This window comes from Rhamphochromis sp. 'chilingali' (assembly GCF_963969265.1).
Source record: "Rhamphochromis sp. 'chilingali' genome assembly, chromosome: 18".
NCBI lineage: Eukaryota > Metazoa > Chordata > Actinopteri > Cichliformes > Cichlidae > Rhamphochromis > Rhamphochromis sp. 'chilingali'.
Genome location: NC_137945.1, coordinates 25,919,877 through 25,942,363, shown reverse-complemented (window position 1 = coordinate 25,942,363; position 22,487 = coordinate 25,919,877). Strand labels below are relative to the sequence as shown.

General features: G+C 40.5%; 3 protein-coding genes across 8 annotated transcripts in view; 1 reads left to right on the top strand and 2 right to left on the bottom strand.

Moving 5' to 3' along the window:
* Positions 1-7,810, top strand: part of LOC308385998 (protein broad-minded-like) — a 94,009-nt gene extending 86,199 nt beyond the window's left edge. For 2 of the 3 annotated variants that reach the window (XM_080865263.1, XM_080865264.1), the window contains 2 exons: positions 6,338-6,643; positions 6,854-7,810. The gene's annotated coding sequence lies outside the window, so the exon portion shown is untranslated. The remainder of the gene's footprint in view (positions 1-6,337; positions 6,644-6,853) is intronic. The other variant, XM_080865261.1, reaches the window with a different exon arrangement.
* Positions 1,358-3,123, bottom strand: LOC308385977 (spastin-like; the record flags this gene model as incomplete). The annotated part of the gene is made up of 1 exon (XM_080865225.1): positions 1,358-3,123. The coding sequence occupies exon 1, from the start codon at positions 2,477-2,479 to the stop codon at positions 1,358-1,360; it is 1,122 nt and encodes a 373-aa protein (XP_080721351.1). The 5' UTR covers positions 2,480-3,123.
* LOC308385999 (protein broad-minded-like) lies at positions 3,996-22,485 on the bottom strand. 4 transcript variants are annotated; one of them, XR_013969679.1, is made up of 8 exons: positions 20,953-22,485; positions 20,678-20,853; positions 19,676-19,794; positions 18,285-18,404; positions 17,939-18,027; positions 11,620-11,760; positions 11,193-11,477; positions 5,030-5,168 (listed from the first exon to the last, which is right to left on the bottom strand). XR_013969679.1 is itself a non-coding variant. In XM_080865267.1 (7 exons), exons 1-6 carry the CDS (start codon positions 20,961-20,963, stop codon positions 5,012-5,014), a joined length of 672 nt encoding a protein of 223 aa, XP_080721393.1. In that variant the 5' UTR covers positions 20,964-22,485; the 3' UTR covers positions 3,996-4,590; positions 5,010-5,011. The 4 variants fall into 4 exon arrangements, 1 of the variants encoding a protein (XP_080721393.1); XM_080865267.1 differs by lacking the exons at positions 11,193-11,477; positions 11,620-11,760 and adding an exon at positions 3,996-4,590 and having other exon boundaries at positions 5,010-5,168; XR_013969680.1 differs by lacking the exon at positions 5,030-5,168 and having other exon boundaries at positions 8,778-11,477.
* Between the last annotated feature and the right edge of the window lie 2 nt (positions 22,486-22,487).

The window sequence follows — 22,487 nt, the reverse complement described above, 5'->3', positions numbered from 1 at the left end:
GTGATGGATTTAAAGTGTGTGTGACTGGTGCGCAGTGGCTGTGGTGCTCACGGTCAGAGTTCAGTCACAAAGAGGGTAACAGAGATGAATTTAAAGTTAAGGTGATGGTGCTTAGATTCATTCACAGACTGAAACCTTCACACCAACTTTATCCTGTGTCTCTTAGTTTTAGACTAGTTGTTTAGTCTATTTTGATGTTTTAAACCATATCACAGGGTTTTTACTTCACCATTTACGGGGTTTTAACAAGCAAACAAAAGACAGATCGTGATGTTTGAAAATGTTTTGGAAATATTCTTTAAAGATTAGATGTAAAATACGCAGAGGATAAATTCAATTGGTTTATTAGTTTATTACATAAGTTGAAAAAAAGTTAAACAAGTAAATAAAGAAACAACGTAAAAGAAAAGTAAACAAAACAAATCGGTAAATAAAGGAAAATGGTAATAAGAAGGGGAAAAAAAAGAAAAGAGAAAACCCCAACAATCCCCTCTGAGCAAGCACTAGGCGACAGTGGGGAAGAAAAACTGCCTTTAAACGGGCAGAAACTTCCGGCAGAACCAGGCTCACGAGGGGCAGTCAACTGCCGGGACTGGTTGGGGTGAAAAAAGATGAAGGAGAGAGGGAAGAAGTGTTAGGAGAGAAGGGGAGAGGAGAGGTGAAAATTAAGATGGAACAGAGGTGGAGGGAGACGAGGTGACGTCAGCAGTAGAAAAAATAGAAAGAGTAGAAAAAGCAGGAGTGTCCCTCCTCCAGAAGAAGCGGAAACGTTTTTTCTTCTTTTCCATGAGCTTTTCCACGACCACTTTTTTCTCTAGGATGAGGGTTCTCAACTGATCGGTTGTTTCTTCAACTTCCTTCTCAAGTTTCTGGCATCTTTGCTCCATTTCTTTTAATAGATTGCACTTGTCTGTATTTTGCTGTTGTTTTTCCTTGTGCATCTTTTCTAACTGCTCATTTCTTCTTGTGATTTCTTGAAGCTTACGCTGCAGGTCTTCATTTATTTTCTCTTGTTGCTGCTTTTGTGCAAGCATTTCAGCGTTTTCACACTTCAAGTTGTCTGAGTTCAACAACATCTCATTAATGACCTCTGAGTGTTTTTTCGCCATTTCATTGATCCTACGCTGCATCTTTGAACATCGTTTTTCCAATACTTCTCCTTCCAGTTCAGGTGTTCTGTCCTTCATTGTATTAATTTGTTCAGTTGTAGATTTCTTCTCTCCAAGTCCTGGAGAATACGTTTTTTTTCTTTTTCCTGTTGCTCTTTCTCTTGAAGAAGCTCTTTATTTTTGCACTCTGTTTCATCCAGCCTGACTGGATTTGGATTTATTGAAGAAGGACCACCAAAATCTTTGTTCTATTTGGTGTACATGTTAAGAGTTGCTGGACTAACAGTTGGTTTGATTTGCTTCAGAGAATCCTCAAAGTCTTTCATCTTAATGTTGCGCACCTCAGCAGCAGCTATAACACGGACTTGTTCTGGTGCCAACTCTCTTATTGGGCCAAGTGCAGCATCTTTGGCTAATGCTGTCAAATCGCTCCCTGAATATCCTTCAGTCACTTTTGCAAGACAGGACAGTTCGTCTTGGCTCAGTGGACTCCCGTGCGTTCCCAAAAGATTTTTCAGCAGCGTAAATCTTGTCTTCTCATCGGGTAAGGTCACATATACTCTTTTTGCAAAGCGCCTTAATATTGCTTCATCGAGCTCCTGGGGCCTGTTCGTTGCTCCCATTACAAGTACTCTGTCATCCTTTCCTGACTGCAACCCGTCAAACTCAATGAGGAACTCAGTTTTTAAACGGCGAGAGGCGTCGTGCTCCCCCTCCCTCCTTTGACAGAGCAAGCCGTCCACTTCATCGATGAAGATTACTGAGGGCTGTCTCTCTCTTGCAACTGCAAAGAGTGCTCGTACGAGCTTCTCGCCTTCTCCCACATATTTGGAGGTCAAACTAGCAGCACTGATGTTGAAGAATGTTGCATTAGACTCTGCAGCAACTGCTTTGGCGAGCATGGTCTTCCCATTTCCTGGTGGGCCAAATAAAAGCAAGCCACGTGCAGGAGCTCTCAGACCAGTAAAGAGATCAGGTCTTAAGGCAGGAAGGATGACAATTTCTTGAAGTGCTTGCTTTGCCAGATCCTGCCCTGCGATGTCATCAAATGACACAGTCGCTCCACTGTATACAATTTCATTTGTAATTAAGCTGACCAGTTTACTGTCCACATTCTTTTTCATATCCCTCTTCGGGGGCTGTTTCACAGCTGCCGGTCTTCCATTCTGAGTTTTTCCCACCCGAGCGGTTTTCTTTGCATCAGTTATTCTTAATGGAGGTCTTACAGAAGTGGAGGGTCTGATGGTGGTGGAAACACCTGCGGGTTGACTTTTAGGAACTGACTTTGGCTTACTTGCAATTGTTTTGGTCGACATTTCTCTTGCGCGACTTCCCCCCTGTTCACAGTCATAACACGGTAAACTAGTCATAAACGAAAACGTTTAGGCTATTTATCGCATTTAAAGGTCTTTCTTTGGGACAACGTCACAGAACACAGAAACGTCACAGGGCTTTGGAGCGTGATGTTACAGAGGTTTACAAATACTTTCAAATATAGCTCTGGTCGAACGTTTGAAGGCTGCGAACAAACTGACTAAAACTTGCTGCTCCTGACCCCTATTTATAGAAAAACTTCAAAGGCTCAAAGGCATGTGCTTGTGACATCATCACATGTCCTTGTGACATCATCACTCTTCATGAATCAGATTGTCACATGACATTTTAGAATGGGGATGTTTTTTTTTAAACCGTTTTCAAATTTAACCCTCTGTGGTCCAGGGTATAATTGGCCGTTCTTGACTATTTTTGATTTTACCTCTATATTTCACCTTTAAAATATGTTTTTCTTGCCTTATTTGGCACCATTATTTTCAGCACAACCTCAAATATCTGAAATTTGAGTTATTGTTTTCATTTTGGTATACTATATTAGCACAGTTGATCTAAATTAATAACACAATAAATTGTGTGTGCATCTCCTGTTTTGTCATGGTTGTATGTCCCGGTTCGTGACAGGCTGCATGAGCTCATCTGGTGGGAGTGTAGTACTGTAGTATTTCAGGCATAAAAACGTGGTTTTCACAGACCTTGTCACAGGGTCTGAGTCTAAGATTTTTTTTTCACATTCTGTCTCTCACAGTTGAAGTGTACCTCTGGTGCAAATTACTGACCTCTGTCATCATTTTAGGTGGGGGAACTTGCACAATCGGTGGTTGACTAAATACTTTTTTGCCCCACTGTACCTATGAAAATATACTCACTGTATATATATATAATCAAAGCATTTCTTTAGCAAAGTGCACATACTAGCCCTTTTTAAGTTCATTGACATATGTGCACTCAAACAGGCCCAATGAGATTGAGGGTTATACCCCAATTATTTGTGTTAGGTTTGTAAGCTTTTCCAAATGAATACAGAAAATCAGCAAAACCACCATAAAGAAAGCTTATTTAAATAAAGCTGATATTGGGAGAACAAAGCCCAAGGGGTGGAAAATGAGTAAAAAACCTGTGAAGCAGAGAATAACATGAGGGACTGTTGCAGAGCGCATGAGTGAAACAAGCTCACAGATGAGCTGACAAAGATTGGCAGAAATCACTTTAGAGCAGCCGGGTAATAAGGAACAGGTGAACATAGAGTGGAGCAGATAATTACGAGCAAAAACCCAAACAAATACTTTCAGACAATCCTAAAGCTCTTATTTAGTTGCATAGAGCCATGTGTGAACATTTTGTCTTTACATTTTGCTTCCAAGGAACCGAACTGTCTTTTAATTCTGTAATTTATTTCACGTTCTTCAGGCTTTCTGAAGCTCCTTCAAATTTTTCTTTGGACATCATTTTATTATAATTTTCAGTGCAGTCCTTTATTTGTTTGTTCCTATGAATCATTCACACATAATAAAGGCACCTAACTCAAGGGACAAATTCGTTACTGGCACATTACCAGCAGCTTGTCACAAATACACAATTTGTTTCCTGCACAAAAAATGACAACGATAACACACCAGCAAGGTGATTACCAAAGAGCTATTAGCCAAAAACTTGACATATGTCAAGAAACTAAACAAGTAGAGGACAAAAGAACTGGCAGCTTAAATAAAAACATCTACAGCAGACGAACAGAATTTGAAAGTTGTGTCCTTAAGAAATAACACAAAACTGACACACAACCTGAGAGATGCATCTGGCATCTTATGTTTGCAAGTTTCAGTAAACTGCTGCATCTATTTCCCATTTTCCTAGCAAAATACAAAGACATGATGGCTTATTAGCTCATCCTATCCTAAATAACCACTAATGTATGCCAACTATTGTCACTGCTACACTATCAAAAGCTGAAAACAAACATAAAAAACATACAAATTCATCACCACAACAACACAGTTGATAAATAAAGAAATACAGAAGCACACATGCAAATAGAGAGATGACATAAAAGTTCTCACTCAGCTCCCTGCGGTGCTGTTTTAAGCTCCAACTCACTCTAAACAACACCAACGGGGGTCTACTGCTTCCTGAGCATCAACGACCGCGCCACCTTTTTAAGATAAGATAAGATAAGATAAGATAAGATAAGATAAGATAAGATAAGATAAGATAAGATAAGATAAGATAACCTTTATTAGTCCCACACGTGGGAAATTTGTTTTGTCACAGCAGGAAGAGGACAGTGCAAAGGTTATTCACTAGTTTCAGTTTTATAATAATATAAAACTTAATTATATAATTATATTCAGGTTACATGACACTTATTGTATAAGATAATTATTTCTGGGATGCTGAATGACAATTTGATGTGTATTTTGTTGCTTTCAGTAGAAATCCTGCTGATGACTCAGTGGATTTTAGATGGAAATTCTGTGTTTCACTCACTATAAACCATCTTCTAATCAGAGGGCGAAAAAGCCACTCTTCTTATTTGGTATTAGCTGAAGAAAATATTTAATCTATACTGACCGTCATCGCTGTTGTCGTCCACCAGGATGACCTCCTTGAGCAAGTGTGTGATTGACAGCTGAGTGGACTGAGCGCAGGATCACCGACAGAGCCTCGTTGACGAAGATGAAGATGAGGGAGATTTGGGGAAGGTCTCTTGAGTAGCTGACCTTTCTACATCTGTAGAAAGACACGACACAACACCTGTAAACTACTTGCATTAAGTAATACGAGGTGCCAGTGGAGCACTAGAGTGATGGTTTGGGAAAAGTAGTCTACAAAGTTATACAATTAAAAAGACAATCATGATTTTGTATTGATGAGCCCATTTACCATGATTTCTAACATTTCTGATCAATTGAATGTTGTATTAAATAACAAGGAATATGCCTTTCTTTTTAAAAAATGAGGACATTTCTCAGTGAACCTTAATTTTTGAGTGCTCGCATATTTAATTTTGAATTTGTAAAAAAGACTAAACTACCTCCATAGAGCTGCTGACGTCTTGTTCAATGGGGCTGAAAGGCAGAGCAAGTGCTGCTTCCTGTTCAACTATAATCACAAGGATTTATTTTCCACATTGGCCTTTTAACTGCATGTGCTGTTTCAGATAGAAACCCTATTTTAAACTTGTTTTGTTTAAACAGCTCTAATGAAGCGGAAAGCGGCAGGGTGAGGCTTTGGCTCTAAGTTTAGCACATGTGGGAAAGGAAGGGGCTTCTTTTATTGTCTCCTTTTCACGTCTTTTTTTCTTTTATCGATTATCTTATTTCCTCTGTGAAATAATAGCTAATTAGAAGTTATTCTATAACAAATCCAGTGTTTTCAATTCACGAGGTTGGAGAACACTTTTTTAGGGTTTTTGGCAGGAAACCATTAGAAAACAGAAGGCAACATTAACAAGATTAACCACGAAGAACTGGGACATTTGTCACCTTTTTTCTCCTTCTGATACAATATTGCAAAAGTCTTGAGGCATCCTCATTTCGTTATATTCTGCTGGGAAAATGGGAAATAGGCAGAGCAATTCACTGAAACGTGCAAACATAAATGGAAATACAGTACATAAGGCAAAAATGTACTTGAAAGTCAATATTTGGTATGGCCACCTTTACTATCGAACATAGCCTGGACTCTCTCTTTCCGGAACACACTGCTTTAATAAATGTTGAGGTCTGGGCTCTGGGGAGGCCAATCCATGACTGATCTAGGTATACGTTTATTGTATTCACCGTGTGTTTGGGATCATTGTCGTAATGAATAAAAATATGCCTTTTCCAACTAGATGCTTTTCAGCTGGGACTGCATGATTAATGAAAATCTTAATATCTGGTTCATATTTCCATCAGCTTTCTCAAGATTCCCAACACCACTGGCAGAGCCTTCATCGTGTTTTACAGATGGATGTAAACACCCTCTGTTGGAGTCATATCAACAATTATTTGAACCAAAAATGTCAAATATGAATTCATAATGCTGTAAGACCTGTTGCCACTGATATAGTCCAGTTCTCGTGTAATTTACCATACCTCAGCCTTTTCTCCCTGTTTCTCTTCACTAAAAATGGCTTCCTGACAGCCTTCCACTGAGACCGTTTCTGATGAGGCTTCAGCAAACAGCAGATGGATCCATTAAAGGGCCAGTGCATCTCTCAGGTACTTCAAGTCTTTGCTTTTCTTTATATTTTTCTACATCTTAAGGACATGATTTCCAGATACAGTTCATCTGCTGTACAGAGTTATTTAGTCCTGCTACTTTTCCGGTTTCCTCAATTTTTTTAAGGACTCACAGCACGCCAGATTTTTGGGAACCACCTAGTTGGTTCAAAATGTTATTTTTACCTATCAGATTTTGTTATCTTTTAGATTCTTAAAGTGCTATGCTGTGGTGTGCTGGGGGAGCAGCACAGCAAAGAAGGACTCATCCAGGCTGGAAAAACTGATCAGGAAGGCTAGCTCTGTGGTCGGCATGAAGCTGGACACCCTGGTGACAGTGGCAGAGAAAAGGACACTAAAGAAACTGATGGACATTATGGACAATGCCAGGCATCCTCTGCACACGGCCATTAACAACCAGAAGAGTCTGTTCAGTGACAGGTTGCTTCTCCCCAAGACAAGAACTAACAGACTTAAAAACTCCTTTGTCCCACACGCCATCAGACTGTTTAACTCCTCTCTGGAGGGGAGAGGGAGGGGAAACAGGAGGACAAAGGAGGGGGGAACAACTAAGCTGTAGTGCCTCTTCACCTCACTGTGCAATACCTTTTGTGCAATACTTTTGTAAATAGTCAACAGTGCAATAGACCTCAATACTCGATACTTTGGGAGCCATAAACATCATTAGACCAGTGCACATATTGGTAAATGGACTGGTTCTTATATAGCGCTTTTCTACTCTTCTGAGCACTCAAAGCGCTTTACACAACTTGTGCATTCACCCATTCACACCCATTCGCACAAGCACATTGTTCTAGGTGCTTTCTAAGTAACATTCACACACATTCATACTCCGATGGATGCATCGGAGAGCAATTTGGGGTTAATATCTTGCCCAAGGATATTTGGCATGCAGACTGGGGGAAGCCAGGAATCGAACCACCAATCTTCCGATCAGCAGATGACCTGCTCTACCGCCTGAGCTACAGCCACCCCCTTATTGTCTCTATTGTGCTCTGTCTTGGTTGTTGAGTTGACTAATGTGGAAATAAAATTTATCCAGCAGTAAACCTGAGTTTGCGGTGAGGGAAGCATCTTGTACAGTACAGCACTTTCCAGCAGGAACTTCGATAGAATGTAAAATAAAACATTTTGTGTATTTTAAAATGACATTCAGTGTGTTTTTGTTGTTGCTGCACTAATCAACCACTTACTACTAACTGCAATGGTAGTTTATTGGATTGGAAAGTGTGGCGATGCTCGCCACCTGGTCTCCCTTCTTGCTTGTTGGTGTGGGCAGGTCTCATTTGTAGGTGCTGAAGAGCTGCTGTGGCTCATTTCCATCAGTGGCACTGGCAATACCTGGGCTCATTCTGTCAGTGAGGTAGTTGAAAAACCCCAGTTGGGTAAAGCGTTTGGGGGTTTTTGTTAACAGACATGCTTATCTATTTAGTTGGTGTTATTTTTTTCAGCTAAATTTTTTAGTGCAATTAGCACTTTCAGCATCAATCCATAGCAATGTGTTGTATTTTTCACATTGTCTGTGTGTAAAATACATATGTAAGCATAGATTACACAAAGGATCCTGCACGCCAAGCTGGATACAAATAGAAATCCCTGGAAACAATTCTTTCTGCGCTTAAGAGCAGCTTCCTATTGCAACGCTGGAGGATTTGTCACCATTACTGGATACGCTGCAGAAGCACAGCAAAGCAGTGACTGTGTGGAGTCGAAAACTATTACACCAACTACACTACACAGTCACCCACATTACCCCAATCACTGGCGTGTTTACACAACAGAGACGCTGAGTCTTTGTTACGGGCGCCAGCCACTGTGGCCTCGTTGTGTGGACACAGAGAGACCTTGCTGTGACTCGCGTCTTCCCTGCTGTGGATTTCTGGAAACCGCGCTTAAAGAAAGCACAAGACTTCTTTCGTAAAATGTGCCTTCCTGAACTTGTTGGGAAATACTTCTCGAAACAACGTGCTGCTCTAAATAGCCTGTAATGTTTCATGTTGTGGTTAAAGATTGATGACAGCTGTGTGGTGCGATGTAAATAGTTTGCATTTCATTTTTATGTGATTGCTGTGTACATGTGAATAGATCTATAATAAAGAAAAACAAACAAATATACTATTCTTTTTTGTTTTATTAAAACAACTTCACACAAAGTACAACTATTTACAATGTACAGTACATCCAAAAGAACAGCTTTAAGAATACTCAACAGGAGCAAGTGTCATTTGGCCCTGGTTTGACAACAACACTGGGGCACATATTAACAAAAACACAGCAAACCTTAACGATCTTATCAAGAAGTGTTGTGTCTTCAGCCTCACATGATAAGAGTAATCAGACTGTGTGTAACATTTTGAACTTGTTGCGCAAACTACCTATTACTCGCTCAACATGAATTCTCAGGTGGGCAATTGCTCTCGTTTGTTCAACGTCCCTTGCATCAAGTTGACAGTAGCCTTTTGTGAAAGCTGGAATCTTGACCTCCGCACACATCATTCCTACAGCATCTCTGATGTCAAAGCCTCTGTCAGCCAATACTACGTCCCCTGGTAACAGCTTTTGAAGAATGCCACATCTCTCTATGATGTGTTTATCTGATGCACGACTAGGGCTGGGCCATATTATACCATTCACGGTAATACCGGTATAATGTTAGGCAACGATAGGAAAATGAAATATCGCGATAGAATGGGAGTAAAACGCGCATGCGCAGTGCCTTTGTTTTCATACGCACATGGCCGATTGTTGAGTGAAACAGATGAACCAGAATTGGTTTGTAAAAATGGTGCAACTTCCGTGATGTGGAACTGGTTTGGTGTTTGTCTGTCAGATACACGACAAAGCACATTTTTTTGCAGAACATGAAAGCGGTCGTCGTTAATTGTCGTATTTGTCGGACTAAGATGCTCTTAAATCTGGGAGTAATCTGGGTCCTAAACTCCGTATGCTTCAGGTCAAACAACACTGCAGCATCACTGAGAGTTAAAAACTGTCTAAATTCTTTCATCTTTAGTAAAACGATCAGCATTGCTGCTTTACCAGGTGTAACTATAAAGTTTAACTTCCATGAAAACAAAAAGTTATTACATTTAATGGAGTTAGAAGTTAGCAGGAAGCTAGCGGAAGTTAGCTCGCTAGTTTCGCTAGTTACCTAAGCATGATATAGCATGTTCTGACTGAGAGATTTCTGAAAAAAATCAAACGTACAGCTCTGCTATCACTTCCAACATAAATGAAGACAGGAAACTAAACAGCAGTGACGTTTGTAGGGTTACTGAAGTTGGGCTAGCTGGTATATAATGATGTGCTACGTGATCGCTAGCGACACAGCTATGTTAGCATAACATAAACAGTGAAGCTGGAGGACGAACACTAACACTTTTCCACTTATAAAAGTTAACGTGAAGGTTCTTCATGGTTAGAGACAAATGCAATCGCATGGCAGGATGCTGTAAACGGACCAAACTTCAGTCAGGAGAACAACTGAGATAATCTATCCACAATACCAGGTTAGTCATTAATATACTGCAACAACATGGGAATAGAGCAGCTGCCAGAGAATTCAACATTAATGAATCAATGGTACAGAAGTGGAGGAAGCAAGAAGAATGAGTTTAATAAAGTTTGATTTATCTGACTGCTTTGTTTCGCTTAATGTGCCTTATAATCCCGTGCACCTTATGGTCCGAAAAATGCGTACTGCACACTGCAGTTTAATGTTGCAAAGCACCTCTTTTTAACTTCAGTGGATATTATACATGGTTATGCTCAGGATATGTCAGCCCATTTCTACTGGAAATGCCTTTTGGTTAAACTTTCAGCAAGGAATTTGCATTTGCACTGTTACATTTTTATAAAGCTTTAATGTACATAAAAACCAGCTTCTTGTTTAAGTGAAAATAAATGGAAGGTTGTCTTTTTGCGCTAGTAATGTTGTGGAGTTGTATTTTGTCTCGCATCAATTATATCGTCGGTTATATCGTTATCGCAAATTTTCAAATATATATCGTGATAAATATTTTTGGCCATATCGCCCTGCTCTATGCACGACCCCCCATCCCCTGGAAATGAAAGAAATAGCTCCATGGGGTGTAATCCCGATGAGGTATTTTATGGTCTGTGTACCCTTGTAATGAGAGTATGTTTGTGCGCGTGCCTTTAAATTAGATGGTCTTTCTGTTCGAATCTCAAAACAGTCAACAATGATTGCTACTCGTTTTCCAAAAGTTTCAGTAAACTGTGGAGGCATTGTCGCCTGCAGACAGTGCCTCTCAGGCCAGTGCACCAGTGCTCCTAAGTGGGCATACAAAACATCAATGGTATCGGTGAAGACAGAAGACAGTGTTTTGTGCGACACATGGAATAGATGACAAAGATGCTGGACTGGAAGATCAAGTCTCAGACGCATTAGTGTGAGTAAGAGCATTTGGAAACCTGTCAGTTTCTTCGGTATTGGCAGGAAATCTTTGACAGTGTTGAAGAGGGACATTAAGACAGCATAACAATATAGTCCAGTGTAATATCTTACTTTTTCGGTATCGTCCTTTAAGAAAGTTTCATTCAGCTCTGTCTTTTGCAACTGTGCTCGAAGCAGTCTGTTCTCCTCCAACAGCCGGTTTATTTCTGCTCTGCCCTGTTGACTGCACACACAGTCCTTCGTCTGCCCTTCAGCTTCCGTGACGCTGTCACTCCCATCACCACTGTCCACATTTGCAGCTGGTACGTCAACCTCCACTTGTCCAACACAACTGCTGTCCACTGCCTCCATGACATGGTTGTTGTTCTTCTGTCAGACCTTCATCGATCATCAAGCCTGTAAGATAAAAAATAGTGCATAGACTTAAGGTTAATGTACACCAATATTCCAATGACAGGTGTGTGATTCATCTTTAAGTTATGTGCGGATTAGTGTACCATAAGAGCAATTTAGTATGTTTTCAGAGGGGGGTGTTTACCTGCAATGGGTGCTCTTTTTCGCTTCCGTTGCATACGCCTTGCGTGCCGGTCCGAGTCTGACACAGGTTTGTCGTCGTGCCCCATGTGCAGTGTTGGTGCCCAGTCTGGATTTGTTACATCCATTTCATATGCTGGTTTGCCTGCAATAATGCCAAATCAAAAGCTACTCAGTCGACATGACGTGGTTCTGCAGCATCACACATTAGCATGTTTTATCTCATTATCTATGACCGCAGCGCATTGAAAAAAAAACCCACTAAAAGCCTTTTGGTTTGGTCCTTTTACAGCATCCTGCCATGCGATTACATTTGTTCCTGACCACCGAGAACACTCACGTTAACTTTTATCGAGTGGAAAAAAAGTTAGCGTGTTTATATTGTGCTAACATAGCTGTGTTACTAGCGGTCACGTAGCACATCATTATATACCAGCTAGCCCAACTTCAGTAACCCTACAAATCAATCAATCAAGCTTTATTTATAAAGCACTTTTCATACAGAAAAAATGTAGCACAAAGTGCTTTACATAGTTAAAAGCAGCCCACCCCACCCTCCAACTCACTCCCCACACTCTCAATACACATATATCCCCCCACCCCCACCCACACACACACATACACACACGCGCACACTTAAAGAGTAAAAATTGGGCTGGGCTCGCATGAGCCAAGTGAGGAAACATTATAACAGAGAGCCGTCTGCACCGGGAGCCGGTCACAGACCGCAGCCTCCGGGCTGGGCACACAGCCGGAGGGAGGCCAAGGAGCCCCCCAACCAGGCTGAGAGGACCCCAGAGACCAGCAGCCACGGTCAATAACAGCCCCGGTGCAGAGAGCGCCCTCCGAGGAAACACTGGAGATATGACGCAATACGATATATACAGGGTAAAATGATAAAATAAATAAGAACAGGATACAATATAAATATAAATATAAATAGAGTAAGAAGATTAAAAAATGAATAAGAATAAAATCAAAAAATATTAGGTAAATCCTAAATTAATAATAGAATAACAGGATAGAATAAATAAGCATAAAAAATAAATAAACGCTAAGTAAAAGCTAAATTAAAAAGGTGGGTCTTGAGCCTGTTCTTAAAAACATGTACGTTCTCTGCGGCCCTGAGCTCCTCCGGCAGGCTGTTCCACAGACGAGGACCATACCACTGAAAAGCTGCCTCTCCGTGAGTATGTGTCCTGACTTTAGGGACAATCAAAAGGCCAGTACCAGAGGACCTCAGGGTCCGCGAGGGTTCGTATGGTAAAAGCAGATCTGAGAGATAAGAAGGCCCAAGACCATTAAGACATTTAAAAACCAATAAAAGAACTTTAAAATCGATCCTGAAACACACGGGGAGCCAATGCAGCGATTCTAAAACCGGTGTAATGTGGGCCCGCCCTCTGGTCTTCGTCAGCACACGAGCTGCCGAGTTTTGCAAGAGTTGTAAAGTTGAAATATTCTTCTTAGGAAGACCAGAGAGCAGGGCATTACAGTAATCAATGCGACTGGCAATAAAAGCATGCATCAGCATCTCCGTGTTGGCCCGAGAGAGAATAGGGCGGACTCTGGCTATATTTTTTAGATGATAAAATCCAATTTTGGTTACATGTTTAACATGTGGGATAAAACCAAGCTCAGAGTCAAAAATAACACCCAGGTTTTTCACTTGTAGCGAAGGACATAGTGAAAATGCCTCTAATTTAGACAAGAGTTTCTCTCTCTGAGCTTCAGGACCGACAATTAAAACTTCAGTTTTGTCCTGGTTAAGCTGTAAAAAGTTTTCTGCCATCCAAGATCTTATATCCAAGATACAGTTAAAAAGGGCATCCATTGGTCTGGTGTCATCAGGAGACACGGAGATGTACAGCTGCGTGTCATCAGCGTAACTGTGGAAGTTCACTCCATGCCTCCTGATGACACTGCCGAGAGGCAACATATACAAATTAAAAAGTACAGGGCCTAGAACCGACCCTTGAGGCACACCACATGTCATTTTATGGATCTTAGAGGAGCATGTATCCATACTCACCATAAAAGATCTGTCAGAGAGATAGGAAGTGAACCAGTTGTGTACAGCACCAGAGAGGCCCACCATGTGTTTTAGTCTGTTTAAAAGAATAGCGTGGTCTACTGTATCAAAGGCTGCGCTTAGATCCAGCAGCACCAGGACTGAGAGCTTTTGGGCGTCCCAGTTACATCTAAGATCATTTAAAACCTTTAGGAGAGCCGTCTCTGTGCTGTGGTTCACCCTAAATCCAGACTGGAATATCTCCAGGATCTGTCTATCATTGAGAAAATCAGTAATCTGAGTAAAAACAAGTTTTTCTAAGACTTTACTTAAAAATGGTAAGTTGGATACAGGTCTGTAGTTATTAAAATCATTACAATCCAAATTGCTCTTCTTCAGAAGGGGCCTCACCACCGCCGTTTTAAAGGCAGCAGGGAAGACACCCAACTGAAGAGAGCAATTCATCATGTATAAAAGCTCAGCCTCAAAAAATCCATAAAGTGTTTTAAAGAGTGAAGAGGGGATTGGATCTAAAAGACATGTGGTGGGTCTCACTGTGGAGAAAACCTTCTGAAAGTTCTCAGCATTAACCAGGACAAAGCTGTCCAGTGTCTCCTCAGGTACAATCGAGCCCTCAGATGTGTTTACAATCATATCGCGATTAGATAAAATATCAGATCTGATGGCGCTGATCTTTCCCCTGAAGTGGTCTGCAAACTGCTCACAGAGCGAGTCTGTGGGGGTTCTTTGGGAGCTGTTAAAATCAGGGTTAAATAAATGATCTATGGTGGAAAAGAGGACCTTGGGATTATTTTTGTTAATACTGATTATTTTGGCGAAGTATGAATTTCTTGACTTCCTTAATGTATTATTGTACATTTTAAATTGCTCGGAAAATATTTGATGGTTGATATTATTTTTATTTTTCCTCCATCTCCTTTCTGCTGCCCTGCAATTTCTTTTGAGTTTTTTGACTTCTTCGTTTCTCCAGGGTGATGCATGTTTTACGTTAATCTTTTTGGTGGTGAGTGGAGCAACGGAGTCAAGGCTTTTCTTCAGTTTGCTGTTAAAATAACTAAAAATCAAATCGCAGGGTGCAGGTAAAATCACAGGGGGGCATTTGACTAAAACCCTGGTAAAATTTGCAGCCACTGTCACTGCTGTTTAGTTTTCTGTCTTCATTTATGTTGGAAGTGATAAGAAAGCTGTACGTTTTAATTTGTTTCCAAAACCCCGCAGTCAGGACATGCTATATTGTATTTAGATAGAAGCTAGCGAGCTAACTTGCTGCTAACTTCTAACTCATATGTCATAAATTCCATTGTCATGGATGCCTGGATGTTTAACTCAGTTGTTACACCTGGTAGAGCAGAACGCTGATAATTTTATTAAAGATGAAAGACTTAAGACAGTGTTTTAACTCTCAGTAATGCCACAGTGATCATTTGATATATGGACCTGCAGCAGAGTTTAGGCCCAGACACGGCTAGTGACGTCAGACTCAACAATCGGATAGTGATATGAATTACTTTAGAACTCACCGGAGAGAAAATGCCGCGAGCAAACCAACAAAAAGCTGGGGATTGCACGGAACTCGATATCCGCTCGTCTCACCGCTGCAATCCATGCCTGGCGTCTTTGTTTGGTGATATCGGATACATGGGATCCCTCACGTTGCCGCCAGGATGGAAAACGATTAAAAGATTAATCCAGTTTCTTGCCTTCACGATCGTGAGATCTAACATTGCAACCGACTACACACGTACCACCATAGCTGAAGCTGTATCCTTTGTCTGGCCTACTGTGATGGCGGCAGGGGGCGCATTCTAAAATGTCATGTGACAATCTGATTCATGAAGAGTGATGATGTCACAAGGACATGTGATGATGTCACAAGGACATGTGATGATGTCACAAGCACATGCCTTTGAGCCTTTTCTATAAATAGGGGTCAGGAGCAGCAAGTTTTAGTCAGTTTGTTCGCAGCCTTCAAACGTTCGACCAGAGCTATATTTGAAAGTATTTGTAAACCTCTTCAGAGTCACTGTGCACAGGATTAAAAATGTATCCACGAAAATGCCAACAAAGAATAAACAATCTTGCTGCCTCTCCTTCGAGGTCTGGCCAGCCACTCACTTCAAGAGGGAAGCCTGATATGACACGATCCATTGGTGCCTCATCAGTCCAAAGGACATTACAGGAAAACTCCGACCTACATGCAAAAATTAAACAAATTGAAGAAGAGAAGCTTCAACTGGAGGAGAAGTGCAGACAATTGGAAGCACGAAATCAAGAGCTGGAAAAACAACAGCAACGCCAGCCTTACACAAAAATTATTAGTGAGGCCTGGGAAGGAAAGTTTGGTGAAGCACGACAGAAGATTTTGTTCCTGATGAAGGAAAACAAGACAAAGAGTGCTGAATTAAAAGAAACGTCTGCCCAGCTTCAACGCGCGAATGCTACTATTGGGGAGATGCAAAGGGATCTCCAAAACATGGAGCAAAAGAATCAGGCGCTCCAAGGAACGCTTGATGAAGCTATGGAACAAACTGCACAAATCCTCGGACAGAAAAAGGAAGGGGTCACACAAATGCAGGACCAACTCAAAGGCATAAAGAAAAAATACGAAGTGCTGAAAGTCAGGCTGGATGAAACAGAGTGCAAAAAAAAAGAGCTTCTTCAAGAGAAAGAGCAACAGGAAGAAGAAAAAAAACGTATTCTCCAGGACTCAGACAACTTGAAGTGTGAAAACGCTGAAATGCTTGCACAAAAGCAGCAACAAGAGAAAATAAATGAAGACCTGCAGCGTAAGCTTCAAGAAATCACAAGAAGAAATGAGCAGTTAGAAAAGATGCACAAGGAAAAACAACAGCAAAATACAGACAAGTGCAATCTATTAAAAGAAATGGAGCAAAGATGCCAGAAACTTGAGAAGGAAGTTGAAGAAACAACCGATCAGTTGAGAACCCTCATCCTAGAGAAAAAAGTGGTCGTGGAAAAGCTCATGGAAAAGAAGAAAAAACGTTTCCGCTTCTTCTGGAGGAGGGACACTCCTGCTTTTTCTACTTTTTCTATTTTTTCTACTGCTGACGTCACCTCGTCTCCCTCCACCTCTGTTCCATCTTAATTTTCACCTCTCCTCTCCCCTTCTCTCCTAACACTTCTTCCCTCTCTCCTTCATCTTTTTTCACCCCAACCAGTCCCGGCAGTTGACTGCCCCTCGTGAGCCTGGTTCTGCCGGAAGTTTCTGCCCGTTTAAAGGCAGTTTTTCTTCCCCACTGTCGCCTAGTGCTTGCTCAGAGGGGATTGTTGGGGTTTTCTCTTTTCTTTTTTTTTCCCTTCTTATTACCATTTTCCTTTATTTACCGATTTGTTTTGTTTACTTTTCTTTTATGTTGTTTCTTTATTTACTTGTTTAACTTTTTTTCAACTTATGTAATAAACTAATAAACCAATTGAATTTATCCTCTGCGTATTTTACATCTAATCTTTAAAGAATATTTCCAAAACATTTTCAAACATCACGATCTGTCTTTTGTTTGCTTGTTAAAACCCCGTAAATGGTGGAGTAAAAACCCTGTGATATGGTTTAAAACATCAAAATAGACTAAACAACTAGTCTAAAACTAAGAGACACAGGATAAAGTTGGTGTGAAGGTTTCAGTCTGTGAATGAATCTAAGCACCATCACCTTAACTTTAAATTCATCTCTGTTACCCTCTTTGTGACTGAACTCTGACCGTGAGCACCACAGCCACTGCGCACCAGTCACACACACTTTAAATCCATCACAGTAAACCAGTTAGTTTACCTCAGTTTGTTTTGCAGCACATTTCACAACATGCAAAAGCATAATGTGCCATGTACAGACTCAAAATCTGATTTAAAAACATGAGGACTGACCTGTAAGCTTTACATTTACAGTTTATCACATACCACTGAGGTTCTTACCTGTAATTCTAAGCCCTCTTCTTCCTTTTCTGGTTTAAAACATCAAATTAGACTAAACAACTAGTCTAAAACCAAGAGACACTTAAATATTAAGTTAAACCTCTGGGGTTGCCGGACGCGCCGGCGCGTCAAAATCACATGACCAATTTAAGACGACACAGCTACAAGATGCAGCGATTCAGAGGCTGTATCCCAATTCAGGGTCTGCAGCCTTAAAGGCCGCATTTTAAGGCCGATTACGTCACCATGCCAGTCTCCTATTGCCAGAGGCTGAAGTGTGTGTGCAGTCACCAGGTGATAATCTGATATCGTCTACTTCCCCACTGATGTTAAGTAATATGAAAAAAATAATGAATCCCACCTTAGGCCGAATGTGTGACTCTCTTCGTAGTGGAAGAGAGAATGAATCTTCCCATCCGAATTCACGGCAATCAGTCTGTCAATCAAATCCTGTGGAGTAAAATGAGAGGCTTTGAACAAGAATGCACCGGATAGGGTGCAAAACGAAAACTGTGTGGAAATTTACAATGGGTAAGGTGGAGAACGTATATCAGTCTCAGTGTGAGAGGGTTTATTTGAATGCGTTTGAAGTAAAACAAATGGGTGGGTGGTGTTTGGAGGCCAAATAAAAAGTGCAAACATGCCCTCAGATGGATGACAAAAAAAACCTGCAGTGTGTGGAAAAGAAGAAGAAGAAAAACACTTACAGGTATGGAGGTTGGCATCTCCCTCAGGGTGTATTCGCTTTTGTTGGCCAAAGACTGTCGGCCCAGCAGTTGCCACACCGACTGGGAAGAGGAGAGGAGGTTGACCAAGTACAGGAAGGACTGAAGAGGAAAGTAAATACAGCAGCTGTTAGAGAGAAAAAATGTATTTGCTTTTAAAGACCATTGTGAATGCATTTGTGCACGTCATGGATTGATCAAATCCTAACACATAATAATAATATAACACTATTCAACTACAAACACTACCGATAATATGACAAATAATATCTGTAGTATTCAAAGCAAAACAAAATGTAAAAAGAATTTATGATTGCAAAGGTAAAACATGGTTTACCACACTCTCAAAACTGAATAAGACATATATTCTGAGCAGAGTGGTTGAGCAGAAACCTATTGCAGCCTGAAGAATATTAAACTACAGGAAAGCTCCCTGCATTTTTCACTGGGTCTGGTAGAACAGGGAAAACATATCATCAAAAGCATCAAAGGAAAAAAAGAGAGACACTTGCACAAACGAGCTACAACTTAGATTATATTAAACAGCTTCAAAGAAACGTAAAGAAAAAAACAAGATACGATGGATTTTTTTTTCTAAAATAGAAATATCTATACTTTCATGTGTCTTCTGATGTTTCTGTGCATGTGTGAACTTATCTTCATATGTACTACCAAACCTCCTACTGTACTTAGCACAGATTAAAGCAAAGACTCGAGTTAATTCACCAAAGTGCTGGTGTGTGTATATTTAGTTTTCCTTTGACCTCAGCATATATGTATAACCCACTGATAAGGCAGACTTTAAAGTCGCCTGTGGCAGGACACAGTTTACACATCACTGGCTGTCCGTATTCACTTGGCTAGTCTCTCTGAGAGAGATGACTTGGCTGCTGTCAGAGGCCAAGCATCAGACACACACAGACAGGCTCACGCTGGAGCTTGTTGAAGCTTTCCTGAGAGAAATTCTGCCAAAAACATAACTAAAAATGCAGTCTTATGAAAGTAAGGCTTATTTGCCCAGACACCCATAAACCAATCAGCAAAAAGCCTTTCTTGTTAACAAAATCACTATTGCCAGTTTCTTAAATATGAATATTCACAAGTGAATTTTCTACATGGCTGCTGGTATCACAGCAACACATGGACCACTATTCTGAGTCCTGGGTTAATAATAATTGGAATCAATTTAATTTTAATCAATTTAAACACCTTTGTAACCAGTGAGCTAAAAACATGATGGAAAAGCAAAACTTCTAAGAGATCTGTGTCTGTACTATTATGTAGATATCTAAAAATTGGGGCATTGTGGGCTCCAGGAAGTTTCTCCTTCTCCCTCTCTCTCACACACACACGCACGCACATACATACAATACCTTAATGCAACTCCTATCTGTGGGGTCAATGGGAGTTGGTTTGGGACGGACCACTCTGATGTCGTCACTGCTGCACTCAAGAACAGACCATAGCTCTAGTACCAGGGCCCGAATAAAGCCTGAGACAGAACACGGAGAAATTTGTTGTACCAAACATTTATTTGAAATAGCAGCAACTAAAATTATTAACAGTGCTTTAATAAATAAACGACTGACTTTGTTATTGTGTCCAATCTTTTAAAGAAATCTGTCTTTGCATTGCTGGCACCGTTTTGATTGGAGGATTTGAATCTCAGGAAGGAAGGAATTTATAATGCCACTCCCTTTGATCCCATTTAATCTCTTCCCTGTTGCACTTTGGCCTGTCAGTAACTACATTTGAATTTTGCAGCTCAAGCTTGCACATAAAGGCTGGATAAAAACGTTAATGCAATCAAAATGTACGCAGCCCTCGCTGGAAAACTGGGGATACAGTACAGTACATAAATGATGAAGCAAAGACAAAACATTAGTGTCATGGAAGAAGAAATAGTCAGTGCATCACGGGAAGCTCCCAGCAATAAAACCTGCATTTGTATTGACACATAAACCTTAATTTGTGAGCAATTTTCAGTGTATTTCAGTTAAATTAATGAGACAAATATAACAAAAGGGATTTTATACTTAGAAGAAGAATATGAAATTGAAATATTAAACTAAGAAAACTATAAATACTGCAGTTCTAGAGTTACAGATATACAATTAAGCTTTGCATATCAGTGCTGTATAACCCAGGGAATGTACTTTTTTTTTTTTATAATTGAATAGTAATGGAAATCATGAACTGTTTTTCAGAGGTCATAGATCAAATGAGCAGTAGAGTTTTTCTCACAGAATGGTTCTTTCACATAGAAAGCAGTGTGTGCTGCAGGTTTAGCAAATGGCCCATCATTTGTATCTCCAGTGTCTGTTGAAGTGTACAGTATCTGTGTGTGTGCATGACCGTCGGTGCTCTCTGCTCACTCGGGTTCAGAGGTACAGGGAGGAGGCTCAGCAGGAGTAGAGGCAGCTGCTTCATCACAAACATGCCAGGTGCAGGCGGTAAAGGCCCTTTCTGTTTCCTCTCAACCCTCCTGCCAAAGCCATAGAACTCTGCCGAGGTGAACCAGACAACACAATATAGACATTTTTCCCTGTTCCTACATGGAAACACAAGATCAAACGGGCATTTTTTTTTGGCATAAATATGTATATCATATCGGACTCAGTTTGTTCCTGTTATTGTTTTTGCACTGTACTTGTCATCCATTCCAGTGAAACGATGCAGAAGGTTGTAGGTTGTGCAATAGTGCCATCTAGAGGTGAAGTAACATCACACTGCCCGTGCTCTTGTCTCGTCACGGTGTTTGCGTGTTTCTCCCTCTCTGCACACTCATGGGAATGTGCTGTCAGGCAGGACTCAGCGTTATATTCACAATATGTGGAAAATATATTGATATTGAATGTTCAAATATGAGGATATGTATAATGTATAGGTTGACTTTGCTCTACCTACACTTCTGGCAGAGCAGCAGTTGCAATGCGAACACATAATTAAACGGTGTATTTATAGGAACAGATTTCTTGCCTATGGCAGACAAAGTGATTTTAAACGTGTAAAAGGTTTCATTCACAGATGATTTATTACTATCACACCCTGGAGACTTTATAAAGAGCACTGCTGCAAAAGCAGCCTAAACAAACTTGTACAGTAGGTCACGCTGGTTTAGTTTTTCATCAAAATGCTTTTTTTCTTTTACTATTATTTTTGAAAACGTTACAGCACTGGTGGACATTTCCTACCAAATAAGAACTAGACACTACTGTTATGTAGTGGTTAATTGGAAAACTGTTTTATCACGAATTTCTTATTTAGAAATAATTAAAATTTTATTTGATGTTTTTTTTTTTTTTGGATGGATACTGTTATTGCAGTGATGCTGTAATTAAACTGTCTTCACCCCAGTAGAATAATTGCATGACTCCATCACTGAAGTGGAGGGTTTGCTTTGGAGGGGAAACGCACAGTGTCTCTTTAGTAGCATGGTGGTTGGATCCCACATTTGTTTCTTATGTAACATTGTAAATAGCTGCTAAGACAGCATATCTATTGGACAAGCACATATTATACATACTTTGCACGTGCAGTATTTAATAGAAAGCAGTGTGTGCTGCAGGTTTAGCAAATGGCCCATCATTTGTAAGCTCTGTCTGGACTATATCACTTTTTGAGGTCATCCTTCTTTCTGTCAGTCTGCCTTTTTATCGATGGCACAAACATATGTCACATCATGGAACACATGAGTGCTCCACAGCCAGCGCTGCTCAACACAGCAGGGAACTGTTCTTGCGTGGGTAAAGTCATAGGAGAGAATAGGTTTCAGAACGCAGCGGTGCTGTTATAAGCGAAGGGCTGATAAGTAATCAGACTTCTTTTCCCATAACCAGTTGAGTCGCCCCTTCTAGCCAATAGAAAGAATGCAGGATTAAAATATTTGTTCACTAGCTTCATTTTTTGACCTCTTTTGACAAGAGTACGGTATTTCCTGGAGCCTTTTGCATATGGATAAACCTAGTATCAGTATACAACTGATATGTGAATCCATTTATCAAAAAAGAACGCCTCTTCTTACTCTTTCTTACCCAAACAAAAACGGTTTGACAAATACATTTCTCCCTAAGCTGCCTTAAGTCTCCTTTATACCGACAACACAAAAACAACAACAACAACTTATAATATAAGCCTTAAGCATCACAGCTGACAAGTGTTTGTTGTGTCCAAATAACTGCAATA